The sequence below is a fragment of the Streptopelia decaocto genome (genome assembly GCF_964273445.1).
Source record: "Streptopelia decaocto genome assembly, chromosome: 28".
Lineage (NCBI taxonomy): Eukaryota > Metazoa > Chordata > Aves > Columbiformes > Columbidae > Streptopelia > Streptopelia decaocto.
The window spans coordinates 569,733-591,804 of record NC_138683.1 but is presented as its reverse complement, the minus strand read 5'-3'; the positions used below and the strand labels follow the sequence as shown (position 1 = coordinate 591,804).

The 22,072-nt window shown below is 51.7% G+C and overlaps 2 protein-coding genes across 2 annotated transcripts in view; both read right to left on the bottom strand.

The window, feature by feature from the left end:
* LOC309450766 (protein-glutamine gamma-glutamyltransferase K-like) overlaps positions 1 to 63 on the bottom strand; it is a gene marked incomplete at both ends in the record, with an annotated part of 18,006 nt that extends 17,943 nt beyond the window's left edge. Inside the window, one exon of the mRNA XM_082073909.1 lies at positions 35 to 63. Within this exon, the coding sequence (XP_081930035.1) occupies positions 35 to 63 (29 nt within the window). The remainder of the gene's footprint in view (positions 1 to 34) is intronic.
* RBM23 (RNA binding motif protein 23) overlaps positions 1 to 20,783 on the bottom strand; it is a gene marked incomplete at its 3' end in the record, with an annotated part of 120,100 nt that extends 99,317 nt beyond the window's left edge. The window contains exons 1-14 of the mRNA XM_082073925.1: positions 20,738 to 20,783; positions 20,553 to 20,627; positions 18,720 to 18,767; positions 18,534 to 18,589; positions 16,887 to 16,931; positions 14,593 to 14,688; positions 14,382 to 14,435; positions 12,262 to 12,379; positions 11,047 to 11,199; positions 9,440 to 9,577; positions 7,198 to 7,263; positions 5,768 to 5,960; positions 1,996 to 2,091; positions 160 to 208 (exon numbers count right to left, since the gene is read on the bottom strand). Of these exons, the coding sequence (XP_081930051.1) occupies positions 160 to 208; positions 1,996 to 2,091; positions 5,768 to 5,960; positions 7,198 to 7,263; positions 9,440 to 9,577; positions 11,047 to 11,199; positions 12,262 to 12,379; positions 14,382 to 14,435; positions 14,593 to 14,688; positions 16,887 to 16,931; positions 18,534 to 18,589; positions 18,720 to 18,767; positions 20,553 to 20,627; positions 20,738 to 20,758 (1,208 nt within the window). The 5' untranslated portion in view covers positions 20,759 to 20,783. The remainder of the gene's footprint in view (positions 1 to 159; positions 209 to 1,995; positions 2,092 to 5,767; positions 5,961 to 7,197; positions 7,264 to 9,439; positions 9,578 to 11,046; positions 11,200 to 12,261; positions 12,380 to 14,381; positions 14,436 to 14,592; positions 14,689 to 16,886; positions 16,932 to 18,533; positions 18,590 to 18,719; positions 18,768 to 20,552; positions 20,628 to 20,737) is intronic.
* Positions 20,784 to 22,072: the final 1,289 nt, after the last annotated feature.

Below are 22,072 nucleotides of genomic sequence, written 5' to 3'. Positions count from 1 at the left end.
CCTTCAAGCCCCGCCCCCCATTACCTCCCATTACCCCCTATTAGTCCACCCATTAACCCCCATTACCCCCCAAGCCCCGCCCCCCAGGCCCCGCCCACCACAAGCCCCGCCCCCCCGAGGCCCCGCCCCCTGGCCCCGCCCCCCTGGCCCCGCCCTCACATGGGCGGCAGCAGCCCCTGCAGGGTCAGGCACTGGGACAGGTTCAGCGCTGCAAAAATGGGCAAAAATCACCCAAAATGAGCCAAAATTGCCCCAAATCCACCCAAAACGGAGCCCGGGGGGACCCGGGGACCCCGGAATGGGGGGAAATGGTGAAAAAACGGGCAAAAACGGCCCAAAAATGGGGGAAATACGCCCAAAATTGGGCAAAATGGAGCGAATTTGCAACCAAGTTGACTCAAATTGACCCAAAATTGAGGCAAATTGACTCAAAATTGAGGCAAATTGAGCCAAAATTGACATAAAATGACCCAAAATTGAAGCAAATTGACCCAAAATTGACATAAAATGACACAAAATTGAACCAAATTGGCCCAAAATTGACTCAAAATGACACAAAATTGAACCAAATTGAACCAAAATTGAGTCAAATTGACTCAAAATTGAAGCAAATTGAGACAAAATTGACCCAAAATTGAGGCAAATTGACCCAAAATTGAGACAAATTGACACAAAATTGACTCAAATTGACCCAAAACTGAGGCAAATCGACCCAAAATTGAACAAAATTGACACAAAATTGAACCGAATTGACACAAAATTGAATCAAATTGACCCAAAATTGAACCAAATTGAACCAAAACTGAACCAAATTGACCCAAAATGGACCCAAAATTGAACCAAATTGACCCAAAATTGACTCAAATTGACCCAAAATTGAACCAAATTGGCACAAAATTGAACCAAATTGACCCAAAATTGAATCGAATTGACACAAAATTGAATCAAATTGACACAAAATGACCCAAAATTGAACCAAATTGACCCAAAATTGAACCAAATTGAGTCAAAATTGAACCAAATTGACCCAAAATTGAATCAAATTGACCCAAAATTGAAGCAAATTGACCCAAAACTGAATCAAAATGGACCAAAATTGACTCAAATTGACCCAAAATTGAATCAAATTGAGTCAAAATTGAACCAAAATGACCCAAAATTGACTCAAAATGACCCAAAATTGACCCAAAATTGAGTCAAATTGACGCAAAATTGACCCAAATTGACCCAAAATTGACTGAAATTAATACAAAATTGACTCAAATTGACCCAAAATTGAATCGAATTGATACAAAATTGAACCAAATTGGCCCAAAATTGAACCAAAATGACCCAAAATGGACCAAAATTGACACAAAATGACTCAAAATTGACACAAATTGGCCCAAAATTGAACCAAATTGACCCAAAATTGAATCAAATTGATACAAAATTGACTCAAATTGACCCAAAATTGAACCAAATTGACCCAAAATTGACTCAAATTGACCCAAAATTGAACCAAAATGACCCAAAATTGAATCAAATTGACAAAAAATGACCCAAAATTGACTCAAATTGACCCAAAATTGACTCAAATTGACCCCAAATTGACACAAATTGACTCAAATTGACCCAAAATGACCCAAAATTGACCCCCCAGCCCCATAGCGCCCCCCCCACCCCATAGAGACCCATAGAGACCATAGAGACCAGAGAGACCAGAGAGTCCCATAGAGACCATAGAGACCATAGAGAGACCATAGAGACCCATAGAGACCATAGAGACCATAGAGACCATAGAGACCATAGAGACCATAGAGACCCATAGAGACCCATAGAGACCCATAGAGACCCATAGAGACCATAGAGACCATAGAGAGACCATAGAGACCCATAGACCCCCCATAGCGCCCCATAGAGACCCATAGAGACCCATAGGGACCCACAGAGACCCATAGAGACCCATAGACCCCCCATAGCGCCCCATAGCGCCCCATAGCGCCCCCCACGTACCCGTGAGCGCCGCGGGGCTCAGCCCCCCAAGTGGCAGCGTCGCCCCATTGAGCTGCAGAGCGGCCTGGGCCGGGGGGGGCAGCTGCAGCCCCGAGCCTGGGGGCGGACCCACAACTTAGGGGGCGGACCCACAAGTTATGGGGCACAGACCCCACCCCACGTCCCCATAACCCCCCATAGACGCCCCCTATGGTGTCTCCAGCCCCATAGAACCCCATAGAGACCCCACCCCATGTGTCCCCAGCCCCATAATCACCCCCAGAACCCCACTGAGATACCCCCTATAGTGTCCCCAGCCCCATAGAACCCCATTGAGATGCCCCCTATGGTGCCTCCAACCCCATAGAACCCCATTGAGATGCCTCCTATAGTGCCTCCAGCCCCATAGAACCCCATAGAACCCCATTGAGATGCCCCCTATGGTGCCTCCAACCCCATAGAACCCCATAGAACCCCATAGAGACCCCACCCCACGTCCCCATAACCCCCCATAGACACCCCCTATGGTGCCTCCAGCCCCATAGAACCCCATTGAGATGCCTCCTATGGTGCCTCCAGCCCCATAGAACCCCATAGAACCCCATTGAGATGCCCCCTATGGTGCCTCCAACCCCATAGAACCCCATAGAACCCCATAGAGACCCCACCCCACGTCCCCATAACCCCCCATAGACACCCCCTATGGTGCCTCCAGCCCCATAGAACCCCATTGAGATGCCTCCTATGGTGCCTCCAGCCCCATAGAACCCCATAGAACCCCATTGAGATGCCTCCTATGGTGCCTCCAACCCCATAGAAGCCCATAGAACCCCATTGAGATGCCTCCTATGGTGCCTCCAGCCCCATAGAACCCCATAGAACCCCATTGAGATGCCTCCTATGGTGCCTCCAGCCCCATAGAACCCCATAGAACCCCATTGAGATGCCTCCTATGGTGCCTCCAGCCCCATAGAACCCCATAGAACCCCATTGAGATGCCTCCTATGGTGCCTCCAGCCCCATAGAACCCCATAGAGACCCCACCCCACGTCTCCAGAACCCCCCATAGATGCCCATATGGTCCCTCCAACCCCCCATAGATGCCCCCTATGGTGTCCCCAACCCCATAAAACCCCATTGAGATACCCCCTATGGTGCCTCCAGCCCCATAGAACCCCATAGAACCCCATAGAGACCCCACCCCATGTCCCCATAACCCCCCATAGACACCCCCTATGGTGCCCTCAGCCCCATAACCACCTCCAGAACCCCATTGAGATGCCTCCTATGGTGCCTCCAGCCCCATAGAACCCCATAGACACCCCCTATGGTGTCCCCAGCCCCATAGAACCCCATAGAACCCCATAGAGACCCCACCCCACGTCCCCATAACCCCCATAGACACCCCCTATGGTGCCTCCAACCCCAAAGAACCCCATTGAGATGCCTCCTATGGTGCCTCCAGCCCCATAGAACCCCATAGAACCCCATAGAGAGCCCATAGAACCCCATAGAACCCCATAGAGACCCCATAGAACCCCATAGAGACCCCACCCCACGTCCCCATAACCCCCCATAGACACCCCCTATGGTGCCCCCAACCCCATAGAACCCCATAGAACCCCATAGAGATGCCCCCTATGGTGTCCCCAGCCCCATCGCTCCCCCATAACCCCCCATAGACACCCCCTATGGTGCCTCCAGCCCCATAGAACCCCATAGAACCCCATTGAGATGCCTCCTATGGTGCCTCCAGCCCCATAGAACCCCATAGAACCCCATAGAACCCCATTGAGATGCCTCCTATGGTGCCTCCAGCCCCATAGAACCCCATTGAGATGCCCCCTATGGTGTCCCCAGCCCCATAGAACCCCATAGAGACCCCATAGAGACCCCACCCCATGTGTCCCCAGTCCCATAGAACCCCATAGAGATGCTCCCTATGGAGTCCCCAGCCCCATAGGACCCCATAGAGACCCCACCCCATGTGTCCCCAGCCCCATAGAACCCCATAGAGACCCCACCCCACGTCCCCATAACCCCCCTTAGACACCTCCTATGGTGCCTCCAGCCCCATAGAACCCCATTGAGATGCCTCCTATGGTGCCTCCAGCCCCATAGAACCCCATAGAACCCCATTGAGATGCCTCCTATGGTGCCTCCAACCCCATAGAAGCCCATAGAGATGCTCCCTATGGTGTCCCCAGCCCCATAGAACCCCATAGAACCCCATAAAGACCCCACCCCATGTGTCCCCAGCCCCATAGAACCCCATAGAGACCCCATAGAGACCCCACCCCATGTGTCCCCAGCCCCATAACTCCCCCCATAACCCCCCATAGACGCCCCCTATGGTGCCTCCAGACCCATAGAACCCCATAGACACCCCCTATGGTGCCCCCAGCCCCATAGAACCCCATAGAGACCCCACCCCATGTGTCCCCAGCCCCATAGAACCCCATAGAACCCCATAGAACCCCATAGAACCCCATTGAGATGCCTCCTATGGTGTCCCCAGCCCCATAGAACCCCATAGAACCCCATAGAGACCCCACCCCATGTGTCCTCAGCCCCATAACCACCTCCAGAACCCCATAGAGAGGCCCCCTATGGTGTCCCCAGCCCCATAGCTCCCCCATAACCCCCCATAGACACCTCCTATGGTGCCCCCAGCCCCATAGAACCCCATTGAGATGCCTCCTATGGTGCCTCCCACCCCATAGAACCCCATTGAGATGCCTCCTATGGTGCCTCCAGCCCCATAGAACCCCATAGAACCCCATTGAGATGCCTCCTATGGTGCCTCCAGCCCCATAGAACCCCATAGAGACCCCACCCCACATCCCCATAACCCCCCATAGACACCCCTATGGTGCCTCCAGCCCCATAGAACCCCATAGAACCCCATTGAGATGCCCCCTATGGTGCCTCCAGCCCCATAGAACCCCATGGAACCCCATAGAGACCCCACCCCATGTGTCCCCAGCCCCATAGAACCCCATAGAGACCCCACCCCACGTCCCCATAACCCCCCTTAGACACCTCCTATGGTGCCTCCAGCCCCATAGAACCCCATTGAGATGCCTCCTATGGTGCCTCCAGCCCCATAGAACCCCATTGAGATGCCCCCTATGGTGCCTCCAGCCCCATAGAACCCCATGGAACCCCATAGAGACTCCACCCCACGTCCCCATAACCCCCCATAGACACCCCCTATGGTGCCTCCAGCCCCAAAACCATGTCCAGAACCCCATTGAGATGCCTCCTATGGTGCCTCCAACCCCATAGAACCCCATAGAGATGCCCCCTATGGTGTCCCCAGCCCCATAGAACCCCATAGAACCCCATAGAACCCCATAGAGACCCCACCCCATGTGTCCCCAGCCCCATAGAACCCCATAGAACCCCATAGAGACCCCACCCCATGTGTCCCCAGCCCCATAGAACCCCATAGAGATGCTCCCTATGGAGTCCCCAGCCCCATAGGACCCCATAGAGACCCCACCCCATGTGTCCCCAGCCCCATAGAACCCCATAGAGACCCCACCCCACGTCTCCATAACCCCCCTTAGACACCTCCTATGGTGTCTCCAGCCCCATAGAACCCCATGGAACCCCATAGAGACCCCACCCCATGTCCCCATAACCCCCCATAGATACCCCCTATGGTGCCTCCAACCCCCTTAGACACCTCCCATGGTGCCCCCAGCCCCATAGCTCCCCCATAACCCCCCATAGACGCCCCCTACGGACCCCCCAGGACCCCCAGCTGCCCCCCGGGCGCCCGCCTCACCCTCGGCCAGCTTGGCCATGAGCTGCAGGCGGGGGGCGGGCGGCTCGGGCTCCTCGGCGGGGCCCTCGGGGAAGGTGACGTCGCTGGAGCCGTCGGGCCGCTCGCTCAGCTGCCCCACGCGCATGGGCCGGCCGGCCAGCTCGAAGCCGTGCAGCTGCTCCAGCGCCCGGCGGGCGCACTCCGCCTCCGAGAACTATAATGGACCAGTATGGACCAGTATGGACCAGTATAGACCAGTATGGGCCACTACGGGTCACTACGGACCACTACGGACCAATACCAGTATGGACCAGTATGGACCAGTATGGACCAGTATGGACCAGTATGGACCAGTATGGACCAGTATGGGTCAGTAGAGGTCAATATAGGTCACTAGAGACCAGTATGGACCACTACAGACCACTAGGGACCAGTTTGGAGCGATACCAGTATGGACCAGTATGGACCAGTATGGACCAGTATGGGCCACTAGAGGCCAGTATAGGTCGGTATAGGCCACTAGGGACCAGTATGGACCACTAGGGACCAGTCTGGACCCATACCAGTATAAACCAGTATGGACCAGTATGGACCAGTATGGACCAGTATGGGTCAGTAGAGGTCAATATAGGTCACTAGAGACCAGTATGGACCACTACAGACCACTAGGGACCAGTTTGGAGCGATACCAGTATGGACCAGTATGGGCCACTAGAGGCCAGTATAGGTCGGTATAGGCCACTAGGGACCAGTATGGACCACTAGGGACCAGTCTGGACCCATACCAGTATAAACCAGTATGGACCAGTATGGACCAGTATGGACCAGTATGGACCAGTAGAGGTCAATATAGGTCACTAGAGACCAGTATGAACCACTACAGACCACTAGGGACCAGTTCGGACCCATACCAGTGTGGACCAGTATAGACCAGTATGGACCAGTATGGGCCAGTATAGACCAATATGGACCATTATGGGCCAGTATAGACCAGTATGGGCCAGTATAGGCCAATATAGGTCACTAGGGACCACTACAGATCATTCTGGACCCATACCAGTATAAACCAGTATGGACCAGTATAGACCAGTATAGACCAGTATGGACCAGTATGGACCCCTAGAGACCAGTAGGGACCAGTATGGACCAGTATGGGCCACTATAGACCAGTATGGACCAGTATAGTTCAACACAGACCCCTATAGCCCAGTAGCCACCAATACCAGTATAAACCAGTATAAACCAGTATAAACCAGTATGAGCCCATTTCCACTCCCAGTCCATTATAACGACTCCTGGTGGCTCGGGGGGGTCACCAAGCCCCTCCCCCACCCCCCCGTGACCCCTCCCAGTCCAAACCAGTATAAACCAGTATGACCAGTATGGACCCGTATGGACCAGTATGGACCAGTATGGACCAGTATGGACCAGTATGGACCAGTATGACTCACGGTGATGAAGCCGTAGCCCTTGGACTGGCCGGTGTCGGGGTCCCGCATCAGCACGATGCTCTCGATCTGGGGACAACGGGGGGACAATGGGGACCCCAAGGGTCCCCCAATGTCCCCAGGGGGTCCCCAAGATCCAATGGGGTCCACAAGGGTCCCCCAATGTCCCCAATGGGACCCCAATTGACCCCAATGGGACCCCAATGTCACCAATGTCCCCAATGGGACCCCAATTGACCCCAATGGGACCCCAATGTCCCCAAGTGACCCCAATGGGACCCCAATTGACCCCAATGGGACCCCAATGTCCCCAATGGGGTCCCCAATGTCCCCAATGGGGGTTCCACTGTCCCCAATTGACCCCAATGGGACCCCAATGTCCCCAATGGGGTCCCCAATGTCCCCAATTGACCCCAATGGGACCCCAATGTCACCAATGGGGGCTCCGATGTCCCCAATTGACCCCAATGGGACCCCAATTGACCCCAATGGGACCCCAATGTCCCCAATGGGGGTTCCAATGTCCCCAAGTGACCCCAATGGGTCCCCAATGTCCCCAATTGACCCCAATGGGACCCCAATGTCCCCAATGGGGGCCCCAATGTCCCCAATGGGGGTTCCAATGTCCCCAATGGGTCCTCAAGGGTCCCCAAGTGACCCCCAAGTCACCCCATTGACCCCCAAGTCACCCCATTGACCCCCAACCCAACCCAATGACTCAACCCATTGACCCCCAACTCAACCCATTGACCCCCAAATCAACCCATTGACCCCCAACTCAACCCATTGACCCCCAAGTCAACCCAATGACTCAACCCATTGACCCCCAACTCAACCCACTGACCCCCAACTCAACCCAATGACTCAACCCATTGACCCCCAACTCAACCCATTGACCCCCAAGTCAACCCATTGACCCCCAAGTCAACCCAATGACCCCCAACTCAACCCATTGACCCCCAACTCAACCCATTGACCCCCAACTCAACCCATTGACCCCCAAGTCAACCCATTGACCCCCAACTCAACCCAGTGACCCCCAAGTCAACTCATTGACCCCCAACTCAACCCAATGACCCCCAACTCAACCCAATGACCCAACTCAACCCAATGACTCAACCCATTGACCCCCAAGTCAACCCATTGACCCCCAACTCAACCCAATGATCCCCAAGTCAACCCATTGACCCCCAACTCAACCCATTGACCCCCAACTCAACCCAATGACTCAACCCATTGACCCCCAACTCAACCCATTGACCCCCAACTCAACCCATTGACCCCCAACCCAACCCATTGACCCCCAAGTCAACCCAATGACCCAACCCATTGACCCTCAAGTCAACTGATTGACCTCCAAGTCAACCCATTGACCCCCAACTCAACCCAATGACTCAACCCAGTGACCCCCAACTCAACCCATTGACCCCCAAGTCAACCCATTGACCCTCAACTCAACCCATTGACCCCCAACTCAACCCAATGATCCAACCCATTGACCCCCAACTCAACCCATTGACCCCCAAGTCAACTCATTGACCCCTAACTCAACCCATTGACCCCCAACTCAACCCAATGACTCAACCCATTGACCCCCAAGTCAACTCATTGACCCCCAAGTCAACCCAATGACCCCCAACTCAACCCAATGACTCAACCCAGTGACCCCCAACTCAACCCAATGACCCCCAACTCAACCCAATGACTCAACCCAGTGACCCCCAACTCAACCCATTGACCCCCAAGTCAACCCATTGATCCCCAACTCAACCCAATGACCCCCAACTCAACCCAATGACCCAACCCATTGACCCCCAAGTCAACCCATTGACCCCCAACTCAACCCAATGACCCCCAACTCAACCCAATGACTCAACCCATTGACCCCCAACTCAACCCAATGACTCAACCCATTGACCCCCAACTCAACCCATTGACCCCCAACCCAACCCATTGACCCCCAAGTCAACCCAATGACCCCCAACTCAACCCAATGACTCAACCCATTGACCCCCAACTCAACTCATTGACCCCCAACTCAACCCACTGACCCCCAACCCAACCCAATGACCCAACTCATTGACCCCAACTCAACCCAATGACCCACCCCAGCCCCGTAACTCAACCCATTGACCCAACCCAACCCCATAACTCAACCCATTGACCCCCAACTCCACCCATTGACCCCCCCCAGCCCCATAACTCCCCCCGTTGCCCCCCGAGCGCCCCCGCCCCACGTCGTCACCTTCCCGAAGGGCTCGAAGATGCCGCGCAGCATCTCCTTGGTGATGTTGCAGTGCAGGGAGCCCACGTAGAGCCGCATGGGGCCCCCCGAGCCCTTCTGCAGGTTGGACGCCATGGCGGCCAGCCGGTTCTTCTCGGCCTGGGGGGGGGGACCCATAGATACTCATAGCGACCCATAGAGACCCATAGAAATCCATACAGACCCATAGAAACCCATAGAGACCCATAGAGACCCATAGAGACCCATACAGACCCATAGAAACCCATATAGACCCATAGAAATACATACAAATCCATAGAAACCCATATGGACCCATAGAAGCCCATACAGACCCATAGAAACCCATACAGACTCATAGAGACCATAGAGACCATAGAGACCCATAGAGACCCATAGAGACCCATAGGGAGCCATAAAGACCCATAGGGACCCATAGGGACCCATAGAGACCATAGGGACCCATAGAGACCCATAGAGATCCATAGAGACCCATAGAGACCCATAGGGACCCATAGAGACCATAGGGACCCATAGAGACCATAGAGACCATAGGGACCCATAGAGACCATAGGGACCCATAGGGACCCATAGGGACCCATAAAGACCATAGAGACCCATAGAGACCATAGAGACCCCATTGACCCCCATTGACCCCCATTGATCCCCATTGACCTCTATGGGTCTCTATGGGTCTCTATGGGTCCCTATGGGTCTCTATGGGTCCCATTGACTCCCATTGACCCCCATTAACTCCCATTGACCCCATTGATCCCCATTGACTCCCATTAATCTCTATGGGTGTCTATGGGTCCCACTGACCCCCATTGACCCCATTGATTCCCATTGATCCCCATTGACCGCCATTGCCCCCATTGACCCCCATTGATCCCCATTGACTCCATTGACCCCATTGACCCCCATTGATCCCCATTGACCCCCATTGATCCCCATTGACCCCATTGACCCCCATTGATCCCCATTGATCTCACTGTCCTCATTGCCCCCATTGACCCCATCGCCCCCATTGCCCCCCATTGATCCCCATTGACCCCATCGACCCCATTGACCCCCATTGACTCCCATTGACCCCCATTGACCCCATTGACTCCCATTGACCCCATTGATCCCCATTGACCCCCATTGACCCCATTGACCCCATTGACTTCTATTGATCTCTATGGGTGTCTATGGGTCCCATTGACTCCCATTGATCCCATTGATCCCCATTGACTTCTATGGATCTCTATGGGTCCCACTGGCTCCCATTGACTCCCATTGACCCCCATTGACTCCCATTGATCCCCATTGACTCCTATTGACTTCTATTGATCTCTATGGGTGTCTATGGGTCCCATTGACTCCCATTGATCCCCATTGATTCCAATTGACCCCATTGACCCCCATTGACTTCTATTGATCTCTATGGGTGTCTATGGGTCCCATTGTCCCCATTGTTCCCATTGTCCCCATTGTCCCCATTGTCCCCATCGCCCCCATTCCCCCCATCGCCCCCATTGCCCCCATCGCCCCCATTGTCCCCAATGTCCCCATCACCCCCATCGCCCCCATTCCCCCCATCGCCCCCATTGTCCCCAATGCCCCCGTACCTGCGAGGCCTGCACGATGATGGGCACCCCCAGCAGGCGCTGCCCCGTCAGCCCGATGGCCAAGGGCACCGATTGGATGTCGCAGAACTCCACGTAGGCGATGCCCTTGGAGCGCCGCGAGTTCCGGTCCGAGATGATGCGCACGTCGCGCACCTGGGGGCAAAGGGGGTGGAGTTATGGGGCGGGGGGCGGAGCTATGATGTGGGGGTGGGGCTATGGGGCGGGGGGTGGGGTCGTTGGGTTGGGTTGGGGATCAATGGGTTGAGTTGGGGGTCATTGGGTTGAGTTGGGGACCATGCGTTGGGTCATTGCGTTGAGTTGGGGGTCAATGGGTTGAGTTGGGGGTCAATGGGTTGAGTTGGGGGTCAATGGGTTGACTTGGGGGTCAATGGGTTGAGTCATTGGGTTGACTTGGGGGTCATTGCGTTGAGTTGGGGGTCAATGGGTTGAGTTGGGGGTCAATGGGTTGAGTCATTGGGTTGGGTTGGGGGTCATTGGGTTGAGTTGGGGGTCAATGGGTTGACTTGAGGGTCAGTGGGTTGAGTTGGGGGTCATTGGGTTCCCCATTGCCCCCCATTGACCCCATTGACTCCATTGACCCCCATTGACTCCCATTGACCCCATTGACCCCATTGACCCCCATTGACTCCCCTTGACTCCCATTGATTCCCATTGGCCCCATTGACTCCCATTGACCCCATTGAATCCCATTGACCCCATTGCCCCCCATTGACCCCATTGACCCCATTGATCCCCATTGACCCCATTGACCCCCATTGACTCCCCTTGACTCCCATTGATTCCCATTGGCCCCATTGACTCCCATTGACCCCATTGACTCCCATTGATCCCCATTGGCCCCCATTGACCCCATTGACCCCATTGATCCCCATTGACCCCATTGATCCCCATTGACCCTTATTGATCCCCATTGCCCCCCATAGACCCCCATTGACCCCATTGACTCCCATTGACCCCCATTGACTCTCATTGACTTCTATTGATCCCCACTGACTCCCATTGACCCCCATTGACTCCCATTGATCCCCATTGACCCCCATTGACCCAACTGACCCCACTGACCCCATTGACCCCATTGACCCCCATTGCCCCCATCGCCCCCATTGCCCCCATTGACCCCATTACCCCCAATGTCCCCATCACCCCCATTGCCCCCATCGCCCCCATTGTCCCCATTGCCCCCCATGTCCCCACCTTCCCCACGGCGGAGAAGAAGTCCTCGAGGTCGCGGGGCCGGATGCGGGCGGCCAGCTGCATGCAGAACACGGTGCGGGCGTCGCGCTCCTCGGGGCTCAGGCTGCCCAGCGGCTCCCTGGGGACAATGGGGACAATGGAGACGATGGGGGCGATGGGGACAATAGGGACAATGGGGACAATGGGGGCGATGGGGGCGATGGGGACAATGGGGGTGATGGGGGCGATGGGGGCAATGGGATCAATGGGGGTCAATGGGGCACATAGACACCCATAGAGATCAATAGAAGTCAATGGGGGTCAATGGGGCTCAATAGGAATCAATGGGGGTCAATGGGAGTGAATGGGAATCAATGCGGGTTAATAGGAGTCAATGGGGATTAATGGGAGTCAATGGACTCAATAGGAATGAATGGGAGTCAGTGGAATCAATAGGGATCAATGGGAGTCAATGGGGGTCAATGGGGCTTAATAAGAGTCATTGGGAGTCAATGGGGGTCAATGGGGACAATGCGGACATTGGGGGCAATGGGGACTTGGGGTCAATGGGGTCAATGGGAGTCAATGGGACCCATAGAGACCCATAGAGACCCATAAAGATCAATAGAAGTCAATGGGGTCAATGGGGATCAATGGGGTCAATGGGGTCAATGGGGTCAATGGGGTCAATGGGGTCAATGGGGTCAATGGGGGTCAATGGGGATCAATGGGATCAATGGGGTCAATGGGGTCAACGGGTCAATGGGAGTGAATAGAGATCAATAGAAGTCAATGGGGTCAATGGGATCAATGGGGGTCAATGGGGTCAATGGGGGTCAATGGGAATCAATGGGGGTCAATGGGGTCAATGGGGGTCAATGGGAGTCAATGGGGGTCAATGGGGGTCAATGGGGGTCAATGGGGGTCAATGGGGACAATGCGGACATTGGGGGCAATGGGGACTTGGGGTCAATGGGGTCAATGGGAGTCAATGGGACCCATAGAGACCCATAGAGACCCATAAAGATCAATAGAAGTCAATGGGGTCAATGGGGATCAATGGGGATCAATAGCAATCAATGGGGGTCAATAGAAGTCAATGGGAGTCAATGGGGGTCAATGGGGATCAATGGGATTAATGGGGTCAATGGGGTCAATGGGGTCAATGGGGGTCAATGGGAGTCAATGGGACCCATAGAGATCAATATAAGGCAATGGAAGTGAATGAAATCAATGGGAGTCAATGGGGATCAATGGGATCAATGGGGTCAATGGGAGTCAATGGGAGTCAATGGGGATCAATGGGGTCAATGGGGTCAATGGGGATCAATGGGGTCAATGGGGTCAATGGGGGTCAATGGGGTCAATGGGGTCAATGGGGGTCAATGGGGTCAATGGGGGTCAATGGGGATCAATGGGAGTCAATGGGGTCAATGGGGATCAATGGGGTCAATGGGGTCAATGGGGTCAATGGGGGTCAATGGGGGTCAATGGGGGTCAATGGGGTCAATGGGAGTCAATGGGGGTCAATGGGGTCAATGGGGGTCAATGGGGTCAATGGGGTCAATGGGGTCAATGGGGGTCAATGGGGTCAATGGGGATCAATGGGGGTCAATGGGATCAATGGGGTCAATGGGAGTCAATGGGGGTCAATGGGGGTCACTGGGACCCATACAGATCAATATAAGGCAATAGAAGTGAATGAAATCAATGGGGATCAATGGGGGTCAATGGGGATCAATGGGGTCAATGGGACCAATGGGGTCAATGGGGTCAATGGGGGTCAATGGGGGTCAATGGGGGTCAATGGGAGTCAATGGGAGTCAATGGGGGTCAATGGGGGTCAATGGGGGTCAACGGGGTCAATGGGGGTCAATGGGAGTCAATGGGGGTCAATGGGGGTCAATGGGGGTCAATGGGGGTCAATGGGGTCAATGGGGGTCAATGGGGGTCAATGGGGTCAATGGGATCAATGGGGATCAATGGGGTCAATGGGATCAATGGGGTCAATGGGGTCAATGGGGTCAATGGGATCAATGGGGGTCAATGGGGGTCAATGGGATCAATGGGGGTCAATGGGATCAATGGAGTCAATGGGGTCAATGGGGTCAATGGGATCAATGGGGTCACGTGACACTGACCTGGCCGGGCTCTTGTCCCGGTGCTGCGGGCTCTTACTGTGGCCAAACCGGCGCCTGTTGGCGGGAAAACCCCCATTTTGGGTCCAATTCACCCAATTTTGGGTCCGTTTCACCCATTTAACCCCTCGGGGGGGGTCGATTGACGTCACCGAGTCCGATTTTTGGGTGAAAAAGGGGCGATTTTGGGTGAAAAAGGGGCGATTTTGGGTACCTGGCCCTGTCGTCGCGCCGGCGGCTGCGGCTGCGGCTGCGGCGGCTGCGGTGGCTGCGGCGGCTGCGGCTGCGGCTGCGGCGGCGTCGCTCCCGGCTGCAAATTGGGCCAAAAGGGGGGGAATTAGCCCCAAAATGGGGGCGGGAATGGGATCGGGGGGTGGGAAAACCCCCCCGGTGGGGTTTAAGGGGGGAAATTCCGCCTTAAATGGGCGAAATTCCGCCTTAAAGGGGGGAAATTCCGCCTTAAATGGGAAAATTCCACCTTAAATGGGGAAAATTCCACCTTAAATGGGGAAATTCCGCCTTAAATCTGCCCAGATCCACCTTAAATAGCCCCAATTCCACCTTAAATGCTCTAAGATCCACCTTACATAACCTCAATTCCGCCTTAAAATCCCCCAATTCCACCTTAAATCCACCCAGATCCACCTTAAATAGCCCCAAGTCCACCTTAAATGCTCCAAGATCCACCTTAAATGGTCAAAGTTCCACCTTAAATAACCCAAGTTCCACCTTAAATCCACCAAGATCCACCTTAAATCCACCCGGATCCACCTTAAATGACCCAAATTCCACCTTAAATGACCCAAATTCCACCTTAAATCCGCCCAGATCCACCTTATATAGCCCCAATTCCACCTTAAATAACCTCAATTGCACCTTAAAACATCCAAATTCCACCTGAAATTGCATCAATTCCACCTTAAGCGCCCCAAGATCCACCTTAAATAATCTCAATTCCACCTTAAATGACCCAAATTCCACCTTAAATGGTCAAAGTTCCGCCTTAAATAGCCCCAATTCCACCTTAAATAGCCCCAATTCCACCTTAAATGAGTGAAGATGCACCTTAAATAACCCAAAATCCACCTTAAATGGGGGAAATTCCACCTTAAATCCACCCGGATTCACCTTAAATAGCCCCAATTCCACCTTAAATAACCTCAATTCCACTTTAAATAACCTCAATTGCACCTTAAAACATCCAGATTCCACCTGAAACAACCTCAATTCCACCTTAAGCGCCCCAAGATCCACCTTAAATAATCTCAATTCCACCTTAAATGACCCAAATTCCACCTTAAATGGTCAAAGTTCCGCCTTAAAAGCCCCAAATTCCACCTTAAAACCCCAAATTCCACCTTAAATGACTCAAATTCCACCTTAAAACCCCCAAAATTCCACCTTAAATCCCCCAAATTCCACCTTAAACGACTCAAATTTCACCTTAAACGACTCAAATTCCACCTTAAAACCCCCAAATTCCACCTTAAATAGCATCAATTCCACCTTAAATGACTCAAATTCCACCTGAAATAGCATCAATTCCACCTTAAAACCCCAAATTCCGCCTTAAAACCCCCAAAATTCCACCTTAAATCCCCCAAAATTCCACCTTAAAACCCCAAATTCCACCTTAAATTCCCAAATTCCACCTTAAAACTGCCAAATTCCACCTTAAACGACTCAAATTCCACCTTAAAACCCCAAATTCCACCTTAAATGACTCAAATTCCACCTTAAAAGCCCCAAATTCCATCTTAAAACCCCAAATTCCACCTTAAATGACTCAAATTCCACCTGAAATAGCATCAATTCCACCTTAAATCCCCCAAATTCCACCTTTAATTACCCAAATTCCACCTTAAATTACTCAAATTCCACCTTAAAACTCCAAATTCCACCTTAAAACCCCCAAATTCCACCTTAAATCCCCCAAATTCCACCTTAAACGACTCAAATTCCACCTTAAAACCCCCAAATTCCACCTTAAAACCCCAAATTCCACCTTAAATGACTCAAATTCCACCTTAAAACCCCCAAATTCCACCTTAAATCCCCCAAATTCCACCTTAAACGACTCAAATTTCACCTTAAACGACTCAAATTCCACCTTAAAACCCCCAAATTCCACCTTAAATCCCCAAATTCCACCTTAAACGACTCAAATTCCACCTTAAAACCCCAAATTCCACCTTAAAACCCCCAAATTCCACCTTAAATGACTCAAATTCCACCTGAAATAGCATCAATTCCACCTTAAATCCCCCAAATTCCACCTTAAATCCCCCAAATTCCGCCTTAAAACCCCAAATTCCACCTTAAATGACTCAAATTCCACCTTAAAACCCCCAAATTCCACCTTAAAACCCCAAATTCCACCTTAAATTCCCAAATTCCACCTTAAATGACTCAAATTCCACCTTAAATTTCCAAATTCCACCTTAGATGCCTCAAAATTCCACCTTAAATGCCCCAAATTGCCCAAAATCCCCCAAATTAACCCCAAACCTGTGTCTGTGTTCGCGGCTCCGGCTCCGGCTCCGCTTCTTCCTGCTGAAAAACCCCAAAATCCCCCCAAATCACCCCAAAAATCGCCCCAAAATTGCCCAAAATCGCCCAAAATTCACGTTTTTCACCCCAAAAATCCCCCAAAACGCCCCAAAAAGCCCCAAAACACCCCAAAAATCCATCAAATCGCCCCCAAAATGCATCAAAAACCCCCAAATTTGGTCAAATTTCAAATTTTGGGTGAAAATTCAATTTTTTGGTGAAACTTCAAGTTTTTGGTGAAACTTCAAATTTTTTGGTGAAATTTCCAAATTTTGGGGAAATTTTGAGGTTTTTTCAGTGAAAATTCAAGTTTTTGGGCCAAATTTGCAGCAAATTGGCCCCAAAATGCTTGAAAATTGTTGAAAACATCAAAATTCAGTCAAAAAAAACCCAAATTTCAGCGAAAAACGCCCAAAATTGCCCAAAATCCCCAAAATTTCAAATGGCGAATTTGGCCCCAAAATCCCATTAAACTGCCCCAAAATTTCCCATAAATGCCCCCAAAATGCTTCAAAACATCAAAATTCATTCAAACCCCCCCAAAATTGTTGAAAAACGCCCAAATTTGCCCAAAATTGCCCAAAATGTCAATTTTTGAATTTGGCCCCAAAATCGCATTAAATTGCCCCAAAATTCCCCTTAAATGGCCCCAAAAATTCTTCAAAACATCAAAATTCATTCAAAGTCCCAAAATCCTTTGAAAACCCCCCAAAAATTGTTGAAAAACGACCAAATTCGCCCAAAATTGCCCAAAATTGCCATTTTTGAAATTTGCCCAAAATCGCACATTTTCACCCCAAAATTTCCACGCGAATCGTCCCAAAACCTTTAAAACCCCCCCAAATTGCCCTAAAATCCCCAAAACCCCCCAAAAATCCCTTTAAAACCCAAAAATTCACCCAAAATTGCCCAAAATTGCCATTTTTGAAATTTGCCCAAAATCGCACATTTTCACCCCAAAATTTCCGCGCGAATCGCCTTGAAACCTTTAAAACCCCCCAAAATTGCCCTAAAAGCCCCAAAACCCCCCAAAAATCCCTTTAAAACCCCAAAATTCGCCCAAAATTGCCCAAAATTGCCATTTTTGAAATTTGCCCAAAATCGCACATTTTCACCCCAAAATTTCCGTGCGAAATGCCCCAAAACCTTCAAAACGCCCCAAAATTGCCCTAAAAGCCCCAAAACCCCCCAAAAATCCCTTTAAAACCCCAAAATCCGCCCAAAATTGCCCAAAATTTCGATTTTTGAAATTTGCCCAAAATCGCACATTTTCACCCCAAAATTTCCGCGCGAATCGCCCCGAAACCTTTAAAACCCCCCAAAATTGCCCTAAAAGCCCCAAAACCCCCCAAAAATCCCTTTAAAACCCCAAAATTCGCCCAAAATTGCCCAAAATATCAATTTTTGAAATTTGCCCAAAATCCCACATTTTCACCCCAAAATTTCCGCGCGAAATGCCCCAAAACCTTCAAAACGCCCCAAAATTGCCCTAAAAGCCCCAAAACGCCCCCAAAACCCCCAAAATTGAAGGAAAACGCCCCGAAACGCGCGAAAATTGTCATTTTTGACGCAAATTGCCCCAAATCGGCCTTTTTTGCCCCAAACCTGCTCCCGCCGCTCCCGTTCTCCTTTTTGGGCTCTTTGTTGGGTTCTTCGGGCGCCTGGTGGGGAAATGACCCAAAATTGGGGTTTTTTGGCCCAAAATGACCCAAAATTGGGCGTTTTTGGCCCAAAAATGGAGGTTTTTGGGCGAAATGCCCCAAAATCGCGGGTTTTGGACCCAAAACTCACCTGGGGGGAGGGGCCGCCCGGGGGGGGTTTGGAGGGACCTGGTTGGGCCTGGGGGGAGGGGAAATGACCCAAAATTGGGCAAAATTGACCCAAAATTGGGCAAAATTGACCCAAAATGACCCAAAATTGACCCAAAATGAAGCAAAATTGACCCAAATTGACCCAAAAATGACCAAAATGAGGCAAAATTGACCCAAAATGACCAAAAATGACCCAAAATTGACTAAAATGACCCAAAATGACCCAAAATGACCCAAAATCCCTTAAAATGACCCAAAATGACCCAAAATCACCCAAAATGACTCAAAATGACCCAAAATGACCCAAAATCACCCAAAATGACCCAAAACCACTTAAAATGCCCCAAAATGAGCCAAAATTCCCCAAAATTGACTGAAATGACCCAAAATGACTCAAAATAACCCAAAATGAACCAAAATGACCCAAAATGAGCCAAAATGAGCCAAAATCCCTTAAAATGACCCCAAATGACCCAAAATCACCCAAAATGACTCAAAATGAACCAAAATGACCCAAAATCACCCAAAATGACCCAAAATCACCCAAAATGAGCCACAATTGACTGAAATGAATCAAAATGACCCAAAATGCCCCAAAATTGACTGAAATGACCCAAAATGACTCAAAATAACCCAAAATGAACCAAAATGACCCAAAATGACCCAAAATTGACTGAAATGACCCAAAATGACTCAAAATGAGCCAAAATGAGCCAAAATGACCCAAAATCCCTTAAAATGACCCAAAATGATCCAAAATTGACTGAAATGACCCAAAATCACCCAAAATGACCCAAAATCCCTTAAAATGACCCAAAATGACCCAAAATCCCTCAAAATAACCCAAAATGAACCAAAATGACCCAAAATGAACCAAAATGACCCAAAATGACCCAAAATTGACTGAAATGACCCAAAATGACTCAAAATGACCCAAAATCACCCAAAATGACTCAAAATGACCCAAAATGACCCAAAATCCCTTGAAATGAATGAAAATGCCCCAAAATGACCCAAAATCCCTTGAAATGACCCAAAATGCCCTAAAATCCCTTAAAATGACCCAAAATGACCCAAAATGACTCAAAATAACCCAAAATGACCCAAAAACCCTTGAAATGACCCAAAATGACCCAAAATTGACCCAAAATGACCCAAATTGACCCAAATTGACCCAAAATGACCCAAAATGACCCAAAATGACCCAAAATTGACTGAAATGACCCAAAATGACCCAAAATGACTCAAAATAACCCAAAATGAACCAAAAACCCTTGAAAAGACCCAAAATGACCCAAAATTGACCCAAAATGACTCAAAATGACCCAAAATGAGCCAAAATGAGCCAAAATCCCTTAAAATGAATCAAAATGACCCAAAATGAGCCAAAATTGACCAAAAATGACCCAAAATTAACTGAAATGAAACAAAATGACCCAAAATGAGCCAAAATCACCCAAAATCCCTTAAAATGACCCAAAATGACCCAAAATGAGCCAAAATGACTCAAAATGACCCAAAATGACTCAAAATGACCCAAAATCACCCAAAATCACCCAAAATCACCCAAAACCACTTAAAATGCCCCAAAATGACCCAAAATGCCCCAAAACTGACTGAAATGACCCAAAATGACTCAAAATAACCCAAAATGAACCAAAATGACCCAAACCCCCCAACCCCCTTAAAACCCCCCAAAACGCCCCAAAACGCCCCAAAATCCCTTAAAATGAATGAAAATGCCCCAAAATGCCCCAAAATGACTCAAAATGCCCCAAAATTGCCCAAAATTGCCCAAATTTGCCCCAAAAACCTCGTCCTTCTTATAGGGCGCCTCCAGCATGGCCTCGATGACGATGTCGAAGTCGTCTGACGTCATGGCGTCCGCCTGTGACATCATCAATGACGTCACCGAGGAGGCGTGGCCTCGGGGGGGGGGGGGGGGGGCGGGGCTATGACGTCATCACCCCCCCATATTACCCATAATCCCCCACTCACCGTGTCCAGGTTGGGATCCATTGGGGCTTCAATGTGGGGGGGCACTTCCTGTATGGGGGGGGGTGATGTCATCATGACGGCAGGCTTGGCCACGCCCCCTCGGCAACAAGCCACGCCCCCCCCCCACTCCCTATTGGATCCTATTGGACCCCTAAGTCACCCCCCCCCCCATAGACACAATAGGAGCCAATGGGACCCCTAAGCCACGCCCCCTGGCACTAAGCCACGCCCCCCGGCACTAAGCCACGCCCCCTTGTCCCCAAGCCACGCCCCCCACCCCCCCATAGACACAATAGACCCCTAAGCCACCCCCCCCATAGACACAATAGGAGCCAATGGGACCCCTAAGCCACGCCCCCCTGACATTAAGCCACGCCCCCCATTGGTTCAGCCCCCGTAAGCCACCCCCACCCCATACACACAATAGGAGCCAATGGGACCCCTAAGCCACGCCCCCTGGCACTAAGCCACGCCCCCCACCCCCCCCTAGACACAATAGACCCCTAAGCCACCCCCCCCATAGACACAATGGGAGCCAATGGGACCCCTAAGCCACGCCCCTCTGGCACTAAGCCACGCCCCCGGCACTAAGCCACGCCCCCCACCCCCCCATAGACACAATAGACCCCTCAGCCACCCCCCCATAGACACAATGGGACCCCTAAGCCACGCCCCCTTGTCCCCAAGCGCCCCCCCACCCCCCACCATAGCCACACTAGACCCCTAAGCCACGCCCCCTTGTCCCCAAGCCACGCCCCCACCCCCCAATAGACACACTAGACCCCTAAGCCACCCCCCCTAGACACAATGGGACCGCTAAGCCACGCCCCCTTGTCCCCAAGCCACGCCCCCCGCTCATAGACATTAAGGGCCTCCCCAAGCCACGCCCCCCCGCTTCCTATTGGCTCAACCCCCCCAAGCCACCCCCCCCTCCCCTTATTGTGTCTATGGGGGGGGTGGAGCCAATGGGGAGCGGGGTGGGGGGCGTGGCTTGGAGACAAGGGGGCGTGGCTTAGGGGTCCCATTGTGTCTATGGGGGGGTGGTTTGGGGGGGTGGAGCCAACAGGGAGCGGGGGGGCGTGGCTTAGGGGGCTTATTGTGGCTATGAGGCGGTGGGGGGCGTGGCTTGGGGAAAAGGGGGCGTGGCTTAGGGGTCCTAGTGTGTCTATGGGGGGGTGGAGCCAATGGGGAGCGGGGGGGCGTGGCTTGGGGGGGCACTTAATGTCTATGAGCCCATCAGCACAATAAGCGCCCCCTAAGCCACGCCCCCTTGTCCTCAAGCCACGCCCCCCACCCCCTCATAACCATAATAGGACCCCTAAGCCACGCCCCCCC